Source organism: Rattus norvegicus, chromosome 1 (genome assembly GCF_036323735.1).
Source record: "Rattus norvegicus strain BN/NHsdMcwi chromosome 1, GRCr8, whole genome shotgun sequence".
Taxonomy (NCBI): Eukaryota; Metazoa; Chordata; class Mammalia; order Rodentia; family Muridae; genus Rattus; species Rattus norvegicus.
The window spans coordinates 204737410-204758252 of record NC_086019.1 but is presented as its reverse complement, the minus strand read 5'-3'; the positions used below and the strand labels follow the sequence as shown (position 1 = coordinate 204758252).

General features: G+C 41.1%; 1 protein-coding gene across 1 annotated transcript; it reads left to right on the top strand.

Annotated features, from left to right (window-relative positions):
• Nucleotides 1-12659: 12659 nt before the first annotated feature.
• Nucleotides 12660-13571, top strand: Or12j2b (olfactory receptor family 12 subfamily J member 2B). Its single transcript, NM_001000235.1, has one exon. The coding sequence runs from the start codon at nucleotides 12660-12662 to the stop codon at nucleotides 13569-13571; it is 912 nt and encodes a 303-aa protein (NP_001000235.1).
• Nucleotides 13572-20843: the final 7272 nt, after the last annotated feature.

The following is a 20843-nucleotide window of genomic DNA, read 5'->3' as shown; positions in this document are numbered from 1 at the left end:
TGCTAACACTTGAGTTTCTGATATTAACTGTTAAGAGCCAGCAAATTAATAACTAGCAGGTGATCTTCCTGAGATAGTTTGCCTCAGATTATCATAGTCCACAACAGATTTGCTCTTACAGACAAGAACCAGAAGAAAATCATTTTAGGAAAGATTCCTGCTATTAATATGATTTTGCTGTTATTGTGAAACATATATGACAGCCACTAAGTGTTTTTTTTTCGGAGCTGGGGACCAAACCCAGGGCCTTGTGCTTCCTAGGCAAGCACTCTACCACTGAGCTAAATCCCCAACCCCCCACTAAGTGTTATCCTACCCTTTTGAGCAGATCTATGAAGATGTACTGTCTTGTAGTGATGCTGTATAGATAAATAGGTGACTGCTCAATTCTTCATGATGATCCTATAAGAATTCTTAAAATTACATCAGTATTTATTAAGCTTTTTTATGGTGGGACTGCTATTGGGTATTTTCTGATAGTCAAAACTGCAATGAGAACTTCGCCAGTCTCCCATGTGTCACGAGTTAATTGCTTCTAGATAGTAACCAGACTTTCTACTACTCAGAGCTCATTCCAAGCGGTTGTTTAACCATTAACCAAAGGTCATAAAAAGGGAACTAATGATTTATTATAGGTGCTAAGACAGAAGATAAAATATTGACTGAGTTTATCTATTCAAAACTTCACTAATAACTTAGTTATGGTTTTTAACTCTCAATAAACCTGTGGAGCTGTGACAGGTGATAAATGCTTAGCCAGATAATGTATATGCAGGTAAACATTCACTGTTGTAAATTTATTTGATTTATGATTTGATTTTATGTGTGAACTTGTGATGAACTTTTTACCAAGCTATCATGTATTCTGAAAAGATGTATAAGTACCGACGACAAAGAGGAGGGCGACAGATTTCCCTTATCCTCCTTTCTCATTCATTCTGTTTTTCCCTTTTACTGAGATAGCTTTTATTGGCAACTTTTATAACACAGAAATGAACATTAAAATCACCTTTCAAAGTGTCCCCTTTTCTTCCTGCGACTTCGACTAGCAGGCTGAAAGTTAGAGATGCACAGTTCCTGCTGAGATAGAACAAAGGCTACATAATTTACTCCCCACCCATGTTAGGCTACGGGTGTTAATTCCCTAAAACAATGGTTTTTAACCTTCAGAATTAGTATAGAACAGTCCAGAGAGACCATCAGTATTTAAAGTCACACCAAGGTCTTACTCTGTGTCCCCTTTCAACAGGCTTCAAGCCAGTCTCCCAGCACTTAACTATTCTGACCAGTATAAGATGGAATCTCAGAGTAGTTTTGACTTTCATTTGACTAATGACTAAGGACTGAACTTTTATTCACTTCACACATTTTGGCACCAAGACAACTCTGGCCACCTTTCCTACCTTTATTTATACATCTATTTTTTTCACATCTAAAAAGATTTTACATTAATTTTCTCATATACAGTCTCTTTTAAGAACTAACTTTTTTTAATGATCTGAAGTACAGCATATAAGGGAGATAAAGCCAATGGGTGATGCTTGATTTGGTCTGAGTCATACCTGATTATACTTTATGCACAATGAGGAGAGTGTAAAGCCATCAATTACTTTAAGAAAGAAAACAACAGTTTTAGATAGCTCAGATTGTTTTTTTTTTCTTTTTTTCTTTTTTCAGAGCTGGGGACCGAACCCAGGGCCTTGCGCTTGCTAGGCAAGCACTCTACCACTGAGCTAAATCCCCAACCCCGATAGCTCAGATTGTTAGAAAAAGAACAAATCACACTCAAAAAAAGAGAAACAAGTACAACTAAGTGAGTTTCAGAAGTCACAACATTGGAGAAAAAGGATGTGAGTGGGGCAAAAAAAGAGGTGTGTGTGTGTATGTGTGTGTGTGTGTGTGTGTGTGTGTGTGTGTCTGTGTCTGTCTGTATGTAACAGTCTCTTTTTCACTCATGTGATGGACTGAGAAAATAAAGGACATGACAAACAATAGAATTTGAAGGTGTATGAGTTTAATTTTACCAGGATTCTGAGCATCTTCTGTAGTTTCTTCAGAATGATAGATGTAGCTTGACTGTCCATGAGGTAGGGTATGATTTTTATTTCCTAGTTATGAAGATTCTACTTCATAGAAAAAGCCTCAGGAAATCTAATTCTTTATGCCCAGGCTCTCAGCAAATTAGTAACCTGAGTCAGTTCTTCATCCTTGCTTGACTTATCTTTAAATGTTTCTATTAGGTTTTGGAACCAGTGATACAGCAAGATCTTCATACTTTTTATTTATTTATCATTTATTTTTTAAAAATATAATTACTTTTTTTTAGAGTCCTGTCGTTACCTCCCCACCCTCCAACACCCTACCCCCATCCAACTCCCACCCTCCCAAGATGCGCTGGTCACACGATTTCCTTTCCCTCAGTCTCTTCTGCATTTTCGTCCCTGCAGTTCTTTTAGTCAGGGACAATTCTGGGTAAGAAATTTTAACTATGGGATGGCAACCCCATCCCTCTACTTGATGCCTGGTCTTTCTACTAGAGGTAGACACTACATGTTCCCTCTTCCCACTGTTGGGCATTTCATCTAAGGTCCCTCCCTTTGAGTCCAGAGAGCCTTTCACCTCCTAGGTTTCTGGTACATTAAGTGGTTCTTGGCCATTCAAGATTCTTCTATGGAAAATTCTCTGTTTAGTTCTCTATCCCATTTTTAATTGGTATATTTGGGTTGTTGGTGTATGACTTCTTGATTTCTTTGTAAATTTTAGATATTAGCTCTCTGTCAGATTTAGGGTTGGTAAAGATTGTTTGCCAATCTGTAGTCTTCTGTTTTGTCCTATTGCTAGTGCCCTTACTTAGCCTTACAGAAGCTTTGCAGTTTCATGAGGTCCCATTTATCAATTGTTGATCTTAGAGACTGAGCCATTGGTGTTCTGTTCAGAAAATTGCTCCTCTACCAATGCATTTAAGGGTATTACTCCATTTCTATTCTATGAGATTTAGTGTATCCAGTTTTATGTTCAGGTCCTTGATCCACTTGGACTTAAGTTTTGTGAGGGATTATAACTATGGATCTACTTGCATTCTTCTACTTGTAGACATCCAGTTACTCCAGCACCATTTGTTGAAGATGCTTTAATTTTCCCACTGTATAGTTTTGGATTCTTTATCAAAAATCAAGTCTTCATAGGTGTGTGGGTTTATTTATGAGTTTTTGGCTCAATTCCATTAATAACGCGTCTGTTTCTATACCAATACCATGCAATTAATAACGCGTCTGTTTCTATACCAATACCATGCAGTTCTTATCACCATTGCTCTGTAGTACAGCTTGAGGTCAGGAATGGTGATTCCTCTTGAAGTTCCTTTATTGTTCAAGATTGTTTTGGCTATCCTGTGGTTTTTGTTTTTGCATATGAAGCTGAGAATTGCTCTTTTGAAGTCTATAAAGAATTATGTTGGAATTTTGATAGGGATTGCATTGAACAGGTAGGTTGCCTTTAGTAAGATGGCCATTTTAACTATGTTAATCCTACCTATCCATCATCTGATATCCTCTCCAATTTCCTTTTTCAGATACTTGAAGTTCTTGTCAAGCAGATCTTTCATTTGCTTAGTTACAGTTACACCCACAGATGTTTAAATGGTTTATCTGATCTTGATTTAACTTTGGTAAGTAATATCGTCTAGAAAATTGTCCATTTGGTTGAGATTTGTGGATTATAGGCTTTTGAAATGAGACATAATGATTCTCTGAATTTCTTCAGTATCTTTCTGTCTCTCTTTTCATTTTTGAGTTTGTTTATTTGGATAGTTTCTCTCTGTCTTTTGGTTACTTTGGCTAAAGATTTTTCTATCTTGTTGATTTTCTCAAAGAATCAGCTCTTTTTTTTTTATCGTGTCAAAGAATCAGCTCTTGTTTTCATTGAGTCTTTGTATTGCTTTCTTTGTTTCTAATTTCTGATTTCAATAGTGATTTTAGTTATTTCCTGTCTTCTACTCTTCTTTGGTGTGTTTGCTTCTTTTTCTAGAGCTTTCAGGTGTACTTATAAATTGCTTATATGAGAACTTTCTAATTTCTTTATGGAGGCATTTAATGTTATGGTCTTTCCTCTTAGCACTGCTTTCATTGTGTCCCACAAATTTGAGTATGTTGTACTTTTATTTTAATTGAATTCTACAAAGTCTTTAATTTCTTTCTTTATTCCTTCCCTGACCCAGAGATTATTATGTAGAGAGTTGTTCTATTTCAATGAGTGTGTAGGCTTTCTGGTGTAGGTTTGTTGTTGTTCAAGTCCAGCTTAATCCGTGGTGGTTTGATAAGATACAAGGTGTTATTTCAATTTTTTTGTATCTATCAAGGCTTGCTTTGTTACCAACTATATGGTCAATTTTGGAGAGGATTCATGAGGTGCTGATGAAAAGATATATTTGTGTGTATTTGGGTGAATTAGTCTATAGATGTCTGCTAGGTCCATTATCATTCATAATGTCTGTTAGTTTCATTATTTCTCTGTTTAGTTTTTTGTCTGGATGATCCATCAATTGGTGACAGTGGGGTATTGAAATATCCCACTATTCATTGTGGGATTAAATGTATGATTTAAGCTTTAGCAATTTCTTTTACCAATGTGGATGCCCTTGTGTTTGGGGAATAGATGTTCAAATTTGAGATAGCATCTTCATAGATTTTTTTCCTCTGATGAGTATGAAATACCTTTCTGGTCTGTAGTGATTAGTTTTGGTTGAAAGTCTATTTTGTTAGATATTAGGATGGCTACTCCAGCTTGTTTCTTAGGTCACTTTGCTTGGAAAACTTTGTTCTAGCATTTTACTCTGAGGTAATGTCTCTCTTCATTGCTGAGGTGTGTTTCTTGTATGCAAGCAGAATGATGGATCCTGTTTTCCAATCCATTTTGTTAGCCTGTGTCTTTGTATTAGGGAATTGAGTTCATTGATGTTGAGAGATATTAATGACCAATGATTGCTATTTCCTGTTATTTTTATATTAGTGGTGTTAGTGTGAGTGTGTTTGTGCCTCCCTTGCTTTTGCTGGTATGACATTACTCTTTTCCTGTGTTTTCTTGGATGTAGTTATCCTTCTAGTATTTTCTGTAGGTTTGTAGATAGATGCTGTTTGAATTTGTATTTGTCCTGAAAGATTTTGTTTTCTACATCTATGGTGATTGAGAGTTTTGCTGGATATAGTAGTCTAAATTGGCATTTGTAGTTTTTTTAGAGGTTGAAAGATATCTTTCCAAGCCCTTCTACCTTTAAGTCTCTGTTAATAAGTCAAGTATAATTCTTTTTTTCTCTCTCTTTCCAAATACTGAATTTTATTCCATATTTTTATTAACTTGAATATTTCTTATATACATTTCGAGTGTTATTCCCTTTCGCGGTTTCCAGGCAAACATCCCCCTTCCCTCCTCCCCTTCCTTATGGGTGTTCCCCTCCCCATCCTCCCCCCATTGCCGCCCTCCGCCCAACAATCTAGTTCACTGGGGGTTCAGTCTTAGCAGGACCCAGGGCTTCCCCTTCCACTGGTGCTCTTACTAGGATATTCATTGCTACTTATGAGGTCAGAGTCCAGGGTCAGTCCATGTATAGTCTTTAGGTAGTGGCTTAGTCCCTGGAAGCTCCAGGTATAATTCTTATAAGTCTGTCTTTGTATGCTACCTGCCTTTTTCACGTGACTGCTTTTAATATTATTTCTATGTTCTGTAGATTTTTGTGTTTTGATTATAATGTTGCAGGAGGATTTTCTTTTAGAATCCAGTTTAATTGGTATTCTGTGAGCTCCTTGTATGTTTATAGGCATCTCTAGGTTAGGCAAGTTTTCTTCTAATTTTGGTGAAAATATTTTCTGTGTCTTGGAGCTGGAACTTTTCACCTTCTTCAATTTCTGTAATTTTTAGGTCCTTTCATGGTATCCCAGATTTCCTATATGTTTTGTGTCAGGAATTTTTACCTTTGACATTTTCTCCGACTGATGTGCAATTTCTTCTATTGTATCTTTTACACCTGAGATTCTCTCTTCTATCTCTTGCATTTTGTTGGTTATGATTGCATCTGTTGTTCCTGTTCTCCTCTCTAGTTTGTGGGGCTTTTTTTACTGCTTCTATTTCCACCTCCACATCTTGCACAGTTTTATTTATTTCCTTCACCTGTTTAATTGCATTTTCCTGCATATCATTAAGGGATTTGTTTGTTTCCTCTTTAAATACCTCCACCTGTTTGTATTTTCTTGTATTTTTTTTATTATCTCTATATTTAAAGTATATGGTTTTGTAGCCATCATAGTCAGGTTATGCTTTATTCTGAAAACTGAAAACTATGTAGTAGGTAATTTAGGTATTCTGACTGTGTTTAATATGGTTGTTTCATTATATATTGAAGGTAATTTCTGTGTTTTGAAACTAAATTTTTCAGTACTCACACTTTGTTGCTCTTTATCTTGTTATCATTTCTCACAGTAGGAAATCTTACTTCTTCTTTGATCTTATGTATATGTAGTGTAATAATCTCTTTAAAACCTTTGATACTTTGTGAATTTCACATTATGTGTCTCAGTTCAACTCATTTTCCCATCCCTTTGTATCTGCCCTCTGCTCTTGCAACACTCCCCACACACACAAAGAAAATAAACAATAAAAATAAACAAGACAAAAAATGTTCTTGTGGAATTCACAGTTTATCATAATGTGTCACACATTATACTATTTTGTTTAAACACCTTTATTTGCAAATGTTTATTGCAATGAGTCATTGCTCTCATTTGAGACCTCTGGCTTCTGTTATGCTGTCAATACTGGATCCTCACTGGGACTCCTCTCAGATATCCTATTCTTTTTTTTTCAGATATCCTATTCTTAACTTGAGTTATGGATCTGCAGAACCAATCCCCTATAGCAATTCATAGATTGGGTAAACGTTGGGATGCGCCAACTTAAAGCCCTGGTTCTGGGTCTGGGTGGTAGTTGAGTTGGGCTCTCCCACATCCACACTACCACAGCCAGCTCTCCAGCACTATCCCCACCTGGCTCACCCAAGAAGGGGTGGGACCATTTCTTCTGCTTTCATGACCTCAGTGCCAGGCCTCTTGCCTTCCAGAGGTAACTAGAGCTTAGGATTGGGAAAGCATCATTCCCTTGCCCACAATATTGCATAACAGACAGGCAAGAGACAGCTGTAGCTCTCTCATGCTCATATCCTCCATGTCAGTTCACTCATATGCCTGCTAGCAGGGCCAGCTTTATTGTGCTACCTAGGCAAGGTCCTAAGCAGCAGCCCAGATCAGAGACATACCCATGGCCTTTGGTGGTAACATGGGTCACTAATATAAAAATACACACACCCCCCCTACTGATACATGGACACAGACCCAAATATGGACTTCACCATGGCTTCAGTTGGTAGGGAAGGCTACACACATCCTACTCTTCCCCACTACCCTCTCATCTCCAGTTCCACCTCTCCTCATAGTGCTCAAACAATTCTGCTTCTCATTCTCTCCCATCTCTCCACCATATATACTGTTGTGGGAGCCACACAGTGGGTGGGCCTCTGGGTGTCTTCCTGCACCATAATAATCTTAAGTCATGCAGTTACTTCACTATGGTTTTGCTCAACATAGGTTCTCCCATGTTGAGTGCTAACCAGGCCTAATCTTCTCTAGCTTCTGAGATCAGACAAGGTTGAGTGCATTAAGGGCACTGTGATGGTAGTCTGGTCTGAACATATGCTATAGAAGACATGTCATAACAGAGGAGACTGTTAAAGCATCATCTACTTTCTTCAAATACTCAAGGGGCTGATTGTTGAATAAATTATTTTATGAGCAGCTACATTAATCAAAAGTTCCACACCTAGTTTGATATCTGTACACCTTAGTATTTCTAAGATTCGTATAGATAGACAGGAAAGATTGGTGATTGAATTCCCAGGAGGGCACCCTTTGACTTTTCCAGTGGAGCATGTCAGCCTGGTTACTGTTACCACAGATCTAGCTCCATGCTCTATCACTCTGCTCAGTTCATTGCCGTCATTGTAGACCAAACTTTCCTATGAGCCATTGAAGCCACTGTACTTCAGGGTGGCAATAGATGTGTCAAGCAATACAAGAGGAGTCCATATTGCTTTCTCTCACAAGGCATCACCAACTAACTACAGCAACTGTGATGGGATTCAGAGGCTAAGTAATGACCTTAACCATCTCATTGGGTTAGGTGAGGATTGTAGTCAAGAAGCAAAGTATATTCAAGATAAATAAAATGTTTTCATAGAGAATATTGTGAGTTTGTAGCTATTACTATTCTTTAGGTTCTAAAGTATAAGAAAGACTTTATGCCTTGGGTGTACAGTAATGGGCTCATTTTCTCCACTGACTGAATAATTAAAAGGAATGGACGACATGATACTGGAAATCATGGGGAATTTAGGTATAGCCATTATATAATATCAAGAAATTTGGGGTCCCTTCTTGGGTTCTAAGTCTTGTTAATACATTAACTTAAGAAATAACTTCCACAAAAGTGCAAGAACAACTTATTATGGATGAAAGAAAAAGCCTTGGGTTCAGGAGAGCTGTAAATCTTGCAGCTTCCCAGAGTAAAAGAATGAAGAGGAAAAGGCAGGGCAAGAAACATACTGTCTGAAATAAAACAAGTAAGCAAGCAAACAGCCATGGTGGTCAGCCATATAGCTGGAAGGATTGCTTTAGAAAAGAACTAAGAAGGCCTAAAGTGCTAGGGAATTAGAAAAAAAGGAATCCATGTATGAAAATCAGCCTGGAGAAGGGTGTCTCACATAGCAGCAGATGGCCAGGGGTGCTGAGCAGAGTGAGAGAGTGAGGAAGCCTGACAGTGTTAGGGAGCTCAAAGGCATACTTATGCTCTGTCCAGCACCTGAAAGAAAAAGTCAGTCCTGTCTCTCCTATTCACGGTCAGGAAAGTTGGCAGACCCAGCCAGGCCTCATGGCAGCTCCCATGAACTGTTCAAGGTGGGTGGAGGTGACCTAGGAAGGAAAAGCACATTATCTTAAAGCTAATCCACATGCTTGACTCCCCCCTCCCCTATCCCCACTCAGTCTGGTCCTTGACCTCTTGCCTGTCTTAACACTCAAGGGAAGGACAAAGGCATGGCTCCACCTAGAGGTAGATTTCATTCTTACTGTACCTGGTTTTGGACTGTGGATTTGGAAGCATATCCAGTCATTTCAGGACAGAGCATCCAGGGCACAGAGCTGAGGAGAAGAGGCAGGTTGATTTTTATTCATCTCACAGTGATTAGGGCTAACTGTGAATACTTCATCTCATGTCTTCTTTCTCATGAACATAACCATGTCATGAAAAGCCAATGTGCAAATGGTTTCCTCTAATCAGAACAGAGAGATCATACACTGAGCTTGTGCTCTGAGGTCTTGGGACCAACTGATGGGTTTTTATGAAGTGGTTAGAACATGTCCTTTTATCTACATGTAATTATGTCATATTGGGAATTGAAGTCCTCCTCTTGATCACAGATATAGGAGGAAGCTGAGAATTTAGAATGCATGGCTAAATTTCTTGTACCACTAATGCAGTCTCTCCCATATTGTGTTGACCATGCCTCATGCATTTTGTAGACTTGAGAGGGTCCTAGTGAGATAACCCCAGCAGTGTTCGCACAGGCTGCTTTGGGACCTGGTTCACGGCTGTGATCAGAAAATTGTGATTAACCACATAAATGCCTGGACCACAAGCTGGAATTTTGTGCACCGGGACACAGGTTTCAATGTATACATGTCAGTGATTGTTGGTGGTGTGGAGAATGTGAAGTAGAGAGAAGCAGAGAAGAGCTGGAGGAAGATGGTAGATTAATACACCAGTCCTAATTCCTTTAAGCAGCTCAGTGAGTTGTGATTGGGCCTCTGAATCCAGGAAGGCAATTAAGGCATGAATTTTATTACTGAGGCAAGGGGAGTTTATGTCAAGGTCCAGTCTCAGCCTGGAGACATGCCCTGGCTAGAGCCTAAGTGTCAGACAGAGCCTGTAGTTTGCCATGGCCACAGGAGAACCAACTAGCCATGTTGCAACATAAAATTGTTTGTGTCCTGAAGAGACACAACACTATGTGACCTTTCTGGGGAAAGAGCAGCATCCTGGACCCAGACCAGCACTAGTCTAGCACCATTTGCTATGGGCAGGTCACTTCAGGTCTGGAATGGGATGATATTGTGCTTAGGTGAAGTTTGTTCTTGCTCGCTGGGTGAGGAAAGTGGACATGAAAGAGCAGAATTCTGACAGCTGCTCCAACCCAAGGACATTATCCACTTAGAGGAGATGAAACTGGATGGTGACCAGTGACAGTCTGTACCAGAGGACAGCAGACAGGGCTGGGGAAAGAGCTTTGACCTCAGCCTTTCGAGTGTTTCTATCTGGAAAGAGGGGCTCTTTGAGATTGGAAAATTGTGGTTTGGGGAGTTAATTGGCTCAAGGCACAAGCATTATCCCCTGATTTGCCTGAGTGCTCCCTCTACCCTTTGCTGCCACTGGTGATATTGGCAGACAGCAAGTCCCTGGGTAGCGGGACAGACAAGCTGCTCTTGGGTTACCAGTCCTACAAATGTGTGTTGTGTTTTCTGAGAAGAGGCTTGGTCATCTCCCCAGCCAGTCCTGCTCAGTAAGCCACTGTGGTTCTGCTTAATTGGTCTCTCAGGGCCTAGCTTCTCCCTGTGAGTGCTTGTCTCTTCTATAATAGATGATGAAGGGTCCCTGGTCCTCACACAGACATGTTAATGTCCCCTCTGTACATAGAAATATCACTGTTTGCTCTTTAGAAGTTTTTAACTTAATCTGATTCTGTTTTCTCATGAATAGTGAAGGTTAACTCTGTGTATTTGTGTGTGTGTGCTCGTGGACACATGCACATGGGTGGACATGTGTTTTCTCTGTCTATCTGTCTGTCTGTCTGTGCAGTGCTGAGAAAAAGTTTCTGGAGAGGACACCTTGGAAGATTCTTGGCATAGGCTTATCATGTGAGTTTTGTATTGATTGTGAATGAACATGTGTTAATTATTAATGACAAAGTTTTTGTAATAGGTTTGGCTTATTGAATTTTACTGTTTGACAGGGTTTATGGGATCACCTAAGGTGGCATTTTCAATGAAATTCTGTAAGCATTTGAAAAAAATCTAACTTGGACATATCATAGCATAATCTCCTCTTAGAGCCTCCCTGGATCTCCCTAATTTCTGTGTCTCTCTTCCCTTTTCTCCCTGCCTTTGCCCGTGTCTGTCTGTTTCTGTCTTTCTGTGTCTTTCTGTAACTCTGTCTCTGTTTTCTTCCTTTTTTTGTCTTGCAGCATTGGTTCCTCTGTGTCTTCCCAATCACTGTCTGTGTCTTTCTTTGCTTCTATATCTGTCTATCACTGCTCTCTCTCTCTCTCTCTCTCTCTCTCTCTCTCTCTCTCTCTCTCTCTCTCTCTCTCTCTCTCTCTCTCTCTGTGTGTATGATACATATCTACTTCTGTCTCTTCTTAATTTTGCCGTCCCTGCCTTTCTGTCCCTGTGCTTCTGTCTCTGTGTTCCTATTTCTCTGTGTCTCTATTCCCCCACCAGTTTTTCTTTTGTCCCTTGTACCCCACTCTCAGATCTCACACTGAAATATATAGCATCTCCTATGCTAGGGTGTGCACTCCAAGGGGGATGGAGCCTACTACTTTCTGGCCACCCCTATAGGGACACAACCTTAAAATATACATTCACCTCTCAGACATTATCTGAGACAGATAGGAGTGCTGAGGCCCAAGCGCAATTCGGCAAATTATTTGTATGATACCGGCTTTATACAGGGGCATGAAAATAATAAAAATCATTCATAAACAAATTAATCTAGTGATCTATTTGCAAATATAATCTTTGAGCTCCAGTACTCATAAATGTAATCAATAGTTTATACAGTCTGTCCTTACCTTATCAATTGGAGGTTGGATCTTATGCTTATCTTAGCATACTCGGTTCAAGGCTTTCTAAATTCAGTGGCAGACTTTTAACTCTGATACAAATATGTGACTGCATGACTACAGGGGTAAGATGGGGCTCAGTCTTGCCTGGTGCCCTACTTAAGTGTCCTACTTTAAAGGCTTCAATCCCGCAGCTTCAATGACACACACATAAATGACTATAGCTTGCACCAGGCACCCGTGGAGACCATGTTTGATACTGATTTATATGGCAAGGTGAGGGGCATTTTGTCATCTTCCTTCTTTCTTCCTTGCCCCACCATCTGAGCTCCTGAATAGAAGGTAATCACAACTATTCCTGTTACCAAAATACACAGACTTTCACCCAATGGAATATTACTGCTCCTGCTTCATACTCCCTGAAGTCTGGGGAAAGAAACCTCCCGGTGAAGAAAGATCCTGCATCTCTAAGGTTTGTGAGTGGCCGCATCAGTCTCCTAGAAGTACTGCATCTAGAATGAAGCCTGAAACCTTGGCCAGCACAGAGCTCTATTCTTACCCCATGTACTACTGAGGTTTGAGCTCTAAGTGAGTCTCACCATATTTGGATTGGGTCCTTAGCACAAACTGAAACTGGAGCATATCTTTCACCTTCAGATACTTTCAGAGCTGCCACAGAAAACCCACTTCCCCTGGATTCTGAGGTCTCTCCAGGTTTGTGATGAATGGGACACTGGTCACTGAGTTCCTCATCCTGGGATTCTCAGAAATGCCTCACCTTCGGGTACCACTTCTCAGCTTCCTCTGCCTATACATGGCTGCAATCTCAGGAAACCTGCTCATTATGGTGACAGTCAGTGCCAGCCCAGCCCTGCATACCCCTATGTACTTCTTCCTGGTCAACTTAGCTGTGGTGGACATCCTCTGCACCTCCACCATCCTACCCAAGCTCCTGGACATCATGGTAGGGGGAAGGACCATCTCTTATGGTGGCTGCATGGCCCAGCTCTTCTTCTTCACATGGTCCATGGGGGCAGAGCTTCTGCTCTTCTCAGCTATGGCTTATGACCGCTTCGTGGCAATCTGCTGTCCCCTGCACTATAGTACCTGGATGGGCCCCAGGGTGTGTGCATTCCTGGCTGGCCTTGTCTGGTCCATCAGCCTGACTAACACCAGTGTGAACACAAGCCTGGTGCTGCATCTACCATTCTGCAGCTCCAATGTGATAGAGCACTTCTTCTGTGAGATTCCCCCACTGTTAAAGCTCTCTTGTGCTCCAACACAATTGAACGAGGTTATGGCCTTTGCTGCAGATGTGTTTCTGGCTGTAGGGAACTTCTCTGTGATCATCCTCTCCTATGGCTTTATTGTGACCAGTATCCTGAAGATACGCTCAACTGAGGGCAAGCAACGAGCCTTTTCTACCTGTTCTGCACATCTCTTTGTGGTCACCATGTACTACTCCACTATCATCTACACCTACATTCGCCCTGCATCCAGCTACTCATTGAACAAGGACAAGGTGGTGTCCATCATCTACACTTCGGTGGCACCCACCTTGAACCCCCTCATCTACACTCTGAGGAACAAAGATGTCAAAGTTGCACTCCGGAAACTTCTGTCCAGCTGCTGAGCCTGTGCCAACACCACTGTCTTCAGCCCTGCTGGACTGGGGGAATCATAGGTTTGGTAGAAGTCTCTTTTTCTGAGATACACCCAGTTGACCCATAAGGGACAATTGTTGGACTGCTGGACTTCACAGGGGAAACCCTTGGACCATGTGGCTCATAAGGAAATCACCAAGAAGCATAAAATATTAGGTGTGGTGTATTCCTAGTCCTCTCTGCCTGAGGTAGCAGTCGCAGGGGCCAGGAACTCTGTCTTAGTATACACTGCTTTGTGTCTATTTTTTCATTTTACCCACAAAGGCTATTCAGTAGGTAGGAGACCTGGGGATGTAAAGTATCCTGGGGGTTTTAGAACAATTGTTCTGTCTTGTAAGTAGATTATATTTTTTAAAAAATACTCCTTCCATATTTTAGTAGAAAGAGATTTCTGGTGCAGCCTCTTGTCATGCCATGGGCATGCATGATGAGATAAGGCCTGCCTTTGCCTTCCATTCTGCCAACTCTGAATGAACAATGCTAATTAGCAGCTTTCCTGACAAAGCTGGCTCTCATCTGGGAAGGCCTTAGCAGAGGTTTGCTAGATGCATAAGAGCTCTTGGTGCCAGGGCCTTAAAATTCCCACTGTGAAGTGATGCAGCAGGGGTGCTGTGCGCTTATGAGTATGTTGCTTCAGAGGATGTGTCCATAAAGGGAACTGTGAGAGGGAGCACAGTTATTGTCCTTCAGGGGCTGTTCACTTCTTCAGAGACCTATAATACCCTATCCAAATCCTCACTTCTAGGCTGGGCTGTCTCAGGTTCATATGCTAAACTCTGGTGCCCTGTTCACCTCTCCTCCTCTTCCTGGTTGACCCCTGTTCCTTTCAGTGTTGGTTTTTATTCCTCTTTCCATAATGATTTAATTAGTTAATTTTTGTATTTTTTTGAAATTTTGTTTTAAATTTCATGTGTGTCTAGTATTTATATCAACTCCCCTCATTCCATCAGCCCTTTCTATGCCCTCTTTCATGGCATTGTTTTATTATCATTGTTATATAGATGTGAATAAATTTATAAACACAACCTGTTGCACATTAATATTTCTGATATTTATATGCATTTAGAGCTGACCACTTAGTATTGGACAACCAGTTAGGGGCTAGTCCATGGAGAAGACTGATTCTCCCTCTCAGTGTCACTAATTGCCTGTCACTCTTCAGATGTCTACTATACATGTTAGCATGCCAACTGGAGATGTCATTGTTCAAGTCTTAGTCAAATAACACTATTCTTAAGGTTTTGTAGGTACAGCTTCCCATCCATTTATAGAAGACACAATGTGGCAGCCGACATCTCTTCCCTCGAGATCAGAATTTTTCCACTCCTTCCCCGATGTTCCTCAAGACTTAGGTGTGAAATTGAGTTATTGCAGAATCCATTATGACTGACAATCTCACAGTCAATTGGTCTCTGTATTTTTATCAGTTGTGGCAATTGGTAATAGTCTTTCTCTGTTACAAAAAGAGCTTCTTTGATATGGGACAAGAGCTACACTTCTCTGTGGCATAAAAATAAGTGTGAAGAATACAATTAGACTTTATATTAGTTTGGAAAAACAGCAGTAATAGGTTCGATCCTAGTGTCTGTAATATGTTTATCATGGTTTATACTACCAAGCACGAATTATGTACTAATGAGTGAGCCATATATCCAATTACACAGCTGTTGGTTATAGCCCAGATATAAGTACTACTATTGTACCTTTAGGATTAACTTGTCATGCTGCACCTTTTTTGGTTCCTAGGTATCACAGTGGGAAAGATATTGCCTTTTTTCTTGGGCAGCCTATATATCACCTTCTGGTTCTATGAAAATTAGTTCTCAGGAGGAAGGCTTCTGGGTCAGATACAGTTGGATCCCTCCAGACCCTGTGTCTGAACTATATGATTCCAACAATAGGGACTTGCCCTCAAATTCCAGGAGACAACCAGGGCAATAGGAATAGTTTATATTGTTTTGGGGGATGCTTGGACTCTACTTGTAAACAACTCAAAAGGAGGCCTCCTACCCACGGTATTGAAGTTTTTGTTAGATAAATATTTCTTTTGGGCTTGACATGATTATTCAAAAAGGTCTAACTTTATTTAAAATATATATCAAATATACAGCTTCAAATATCCTAAGTGTTCTTTGCCCCTCTTTCTTGACTCTATCTAGGCAACACTCTTCCTGACCCGATTTTGTTCATTCTCTCCATGCACATTACAGGCTTTTGTTAGCAAGATAATGCCTTGCTCTTCCTTCTACTCTAGGCACAGGGCAGGTAACAGAAAATGTCAATGGGCTGCCACAACAAATAAAGGATATGGTCATTACATCCACCAATTAGATCATTACACATAAATTTAGAAAAAACAGCCAGATAATTGAAGGAACAATTCATTATTTTTCTTTAATCTGAACCAAATACCATGTTCCTGTGGAAAGTGTGAAGGTATTTTTAGATAGTACAGAGTGGAAGAATGTGAGATTAGAACTTGGAGCCTCAGAAACTTGTGAAACACATTTATGGGTACTTTGTCTGTGGAGACATGGTAAGACTAGTCTTGGGGGCACTCAAGAGTATAGACTTCTTTTATTTCCCCATTAATGTATGTATTCACTTTAAAACCTCATGACAGGTTCCCCCTCCTTTCTCTCCTTCTAGTCCCACCTTCACACCCTTCCACCATTCCCCTATCCTCTTTTCCTCAGAGAAGGGGAAGCCCCCAAAAGGTACGAACCCAACCTGGTATATCAAGTCTCAGCAGGAGAAAGCCCATCTCCCACTGAGGCCAGGCAAGGCAGCCCAGGTAAGGGAAAGGAATCCAAAGGCAAGCAACAGAGTAAGATACAGTACTGCACATCTGCTACATCTGTGGGGTGTGGGGTGGCTTAGGTCTATCCACACATGCTCTTTGATTGGTGGTTCAATTTCAGTGAGGTCCCTCTACTCTTCCACAAGGCTCCCTGAACTCTGTTACTTGTTTGGCTCTGGGTCTCTGCATCTGTTTCCATCAGCTGTTGGATGTCAACAGAAGACAAATTATACTGGGTTCCTGGCTGCAAGCATAGAAAAATATCATTAATATTATCAGGGACTGACTTTCTTCCATGGAGTGGGTCTCAAATTGGACCAGTCATTGGCAAGCCATTCCATAGATTTCTCTTCCATGTTTATCCCTGTACTTCTTGTAGGCAGGATGAAATCTGAAGTTTTGTAGGTAGATTTGTGTCTCCCTCCCTTAACCAGAAATCTCACCTGGCTACAGAAGATGGCCCATTCAGGCTCCATATCTCCTGTTGGTAGAGGCTAGGGTCACACCCACAGACTCCCAGAAGCCTCCCCTGTTCCAGAGATTTCTCCCCATTGATTTCTGATCTCTCTCCTCCCACCTCTCCAATCCTGACCCCTCTCCCTGTTTCCCTCCCTACCCCTTCCCACCCTGTTCCCTCCCTCCAGTTATTTCAGATAGCTATTCTATTTCCTTTTCTGATATCCAAGCATCTTCCTTTGTTCTCTCCCTGTTACTTAGCACCTTTCTGTCTGTAAATTGTAACCTGGTCATCCTGTACTTGATGGCTAAAATCCACTTATGAGTACATAAAAATTGGGAATAGTTCTACCTCAAGACCCAGATATACCATTCCTTGGAATATACACAAAGGACACTCCACCATACCACAAGGACACTTGCTCACCTATGTTCATAGCAACTTTATTCATAATACCCAAAAACTAGAAGCAACCTAGATGTCCCTCAACTGAAGAATGGACAAACAAAATGTGGTCTGTTTACATAATGGAATTCGACTTGGCTATTAAAAACAAGGAAATCATGAATTTTGCAGACAAATGAATGGAACTAAAAAAAAATCATTCTGAGTGAGGAAACTCAGACTCAGAAAGACACATATGGTATGAACTCACTGTAAGAGTTTAGACTTCTAAGGTTTACTGTACCTGCCTTGCTACTCTGATCTCCATGGGCAAGAAGCTACATGATGCACTTTCAGAGGAAAATGTGAGTACAGAAGTCTGTAGGAGCGTGGTCCCTGTAATGTCCAGAATATAAGGGACGTTTTGTGCTAAGGGAGTGTACATGCCAAATATGAGGGCACAGTTCAGTGTTCCCTAAGGATATGCCTTAGCCTGGTTTCTATTGCTTTTCATTTTTTCATACTCTGAAGAAATACTACAGGTAATTTTCATTGTAGGTATGTGCTGAATTCTAATGAAAGTAGAAAACATAGACAAGGGGGAATTTATAAAATACTGTGATTGATTGCATCCAGAAGTAGCACTTGCTGACAGTCTTGTCTGAGTCCTTCATGTGTTGTGCTCATGCTTCTTTTTTTCAAATCTATGTGCTAGGAATCATCCAAGTAATTCTCAGAGAAACATGTCTACAAAACAGATATATTTTCTAGAGAAGAAACTTGTTTGATCTCACATATAGTTGATATATTTGAGATGAGATCTTCCATATCAATATTAATAGACACATTTATTTTGCATTTCTAGACATAGATAATAGATACAGGATACTGATAACAGCATTGTTATTAATCAAGCTGTGGGATCTCTGCAAACTGCAGGCCAGCAGAATAAGGATCTGTGGCAGAAAGAAGGAAATGTGAGTCAACAGACCTTAGTAGCCAGTGTGGTCCAAACTTCTACATTCTGACACCAGTTTAATGTATGCATATTTAAACACAGCATAATTTTAGAGAAAAAGTTTCCTGATAATTAGCTCAATACACATGTACAACAAAGCTTAAGGCTTATTTATGTTGAAACACTTTACAAAGTACATGCAACCTCCTCCAATAAAGATGAGTTTTGTTGATTGAAAAACAGTGCTCAAGGGTCTAGGGAGAATTACTGAGATAAACATAAATGTCTATGGGAGTCATGTGTGGTGCGGCCCCGCAGAGGTCACCTGTGATATCTCCAATATGGGTGAGTTCTATTGACTGTGAAACAATGGTGAAGATCTGGGAAGGAAGAGTCTGGAATAAGAACATAGGAGTCGGCTGCCCCTGCAGAGAGCCCCTGGGCAGCACCCCACGAGCAAACCTGAGCCTCGGGACCACAGGTAAGACCAAATTTTCTGCTGCAAGAAAGCTGCCTGGTGAGCTTGGGACACACGGAAGCAGAATTTCTCTAGGACCAGGCACGTTCTGTGTTTACCGGAAGTCCCACACCCTCAGATCCCGGCCCGCAGCAGCTCTCTGCTCCCAGACCCGGTGAGAGAGAGACCCAACCGCCTGGTCAGGTGGGCACTCCTGAGGCTGCAGAGCGGAAGAGACCACCAACACTGCTCACCCCTGCCCACATCCCTGGCCCAAGAGGAAACTGTATAAGGCCTCTGGGCTCCCATGGGGGAGGGCCCAGGAGCGGCAGGACACCTGCCTGAGACACCGCCGGAACCTGAAAGAAACAGACCGGATAAACAGTTCTCTGTACCCAAATCCCGTGGGAGGGAGAGCTAAACCTTCAGAGAGGCAGACAAGCCTGGGAAACCAGAAGAGACTGCTCCCTGCACACACATCTCGGACGCCAGAGGAAAAAGCCAAAGACCATCTGGAACCCTGGTGCACTGAAGCTCCCGGAAGGGGCGGCACAGGTCTTCCTGGTGGCTGCCGCTGCAGAGAGCCCCTGGGCAGCACCCCACGAGCGAACCTGAGCCTCGGGACCACAGGTAAGACCAAATTTTCTGCTGCAAGAAAGCTGCCTGGTGAACTCAAGACACAGGCCCACAGGAAGAGCTGAAGACCTGTAGAGAGGAAAAACTACACGCCCGAAAGCAGAACACTCTGTCCCCATAACTGACTGAAAGAGAGGAAAACAGGTCTACAGCACTCCTGACACACAGGCTTATAGGACAGTCTAGCCACTGTCAGAAATGAGTAACACTAGAGACAATCTGATGGCGAGAGGCAAGCGCAGGAACCCAAGCAACAGAAACCAAGACTACATGCCATCATCGGAGCCCAATTCTCCCACCAAAACAAACATGGAATATCCAAACACACCAGAAAAGCAAGAACTAGTTTCAAAATCATATTTGATCATGATGCTGGAGGACTTCAAGAAAGACATGAACACACTTAGGGAAACACAGGAAAACATTAATAAACAAGTAGAAGCCTACAGAGAGGAATCGCAAAAATCCCTGAAAGAATTCCAGGAAAACACAATCAAAGAGTTGAAGGAATTAAAAATGGAAATAGAAGCAATCAAGAAAGAACACATGGAAACAACCCTGGATATAGAAAACCAAAAGAAGAGACAAGGAGCTGTAGATACAAGCTTCACCAACAGAATACAAGAGATGGAAGAGAGAATCTCAGGAGCAGAAGATCCCGTAGAAATCATTGACTCAACTCTCAAAGATAATGTAAAGCAGAAAAAGCTACTGGTCCAAAACATACAGGAAATCCAGGACTCAATGAGAAGATCAAACCTAAGGATAATAGGTATAGAAGAGAGTGAAGACTCCCAGCTCAAAGGACCAGTAAATATCTTCAACAAAATCATAGAAGAAAACTTCCCTAACCTAAAAAAGGAGATACCCATAGGCATACAAGAAGCCTACAGAACTCCAAATAGATTGGACCAGAAAAGAAACACCTCCCGTCACATAATTGTCAAAACACCAAACGCACAAAATAAAGAAAGAATATTAAAAGCAGTAAGGGAAAAAGGTCAAGTAACATATAAAGGGAGACCTATCAGAATCACACCAGACTTCTTGCCAGAAACTATGAAGGCCAGAAGATCCTGGACTGATGTCATACAGACCCTAAGAGAACACAAATGCCAGCCCAGGTTACTGTATCCAGCAAAACTCTCAATTAACATTGATGGAGAAACCAAGATATTCCATGACAAAACCAAATTTACACAATATCTTTCTACAAATCCAGCACTACAAAGGATAATAAATGGTAAAGCCCAACATAAGGAGGCAAGCTATACCCTAGAAGAAGCAAGAAACTAATCGTCTTGGCAACAAAACAAAGAGAATGAAAGCACACAAACATAACCTCACATCAAATATGAATATAAAGGGAAACAATAATCACTATTCCTTAATATCTCTCAATATCAATGGCCTCAACTCCCCAATAAAAAGACATAGATTAACAAACTGGATACGCAACAAGGACCATGCATTCTGCTGCCTACAAGAAACACACCTCAGAGACAAAGACAGACACTACCTCAGAGTGAAAGGCTGGAAAACAACTTTC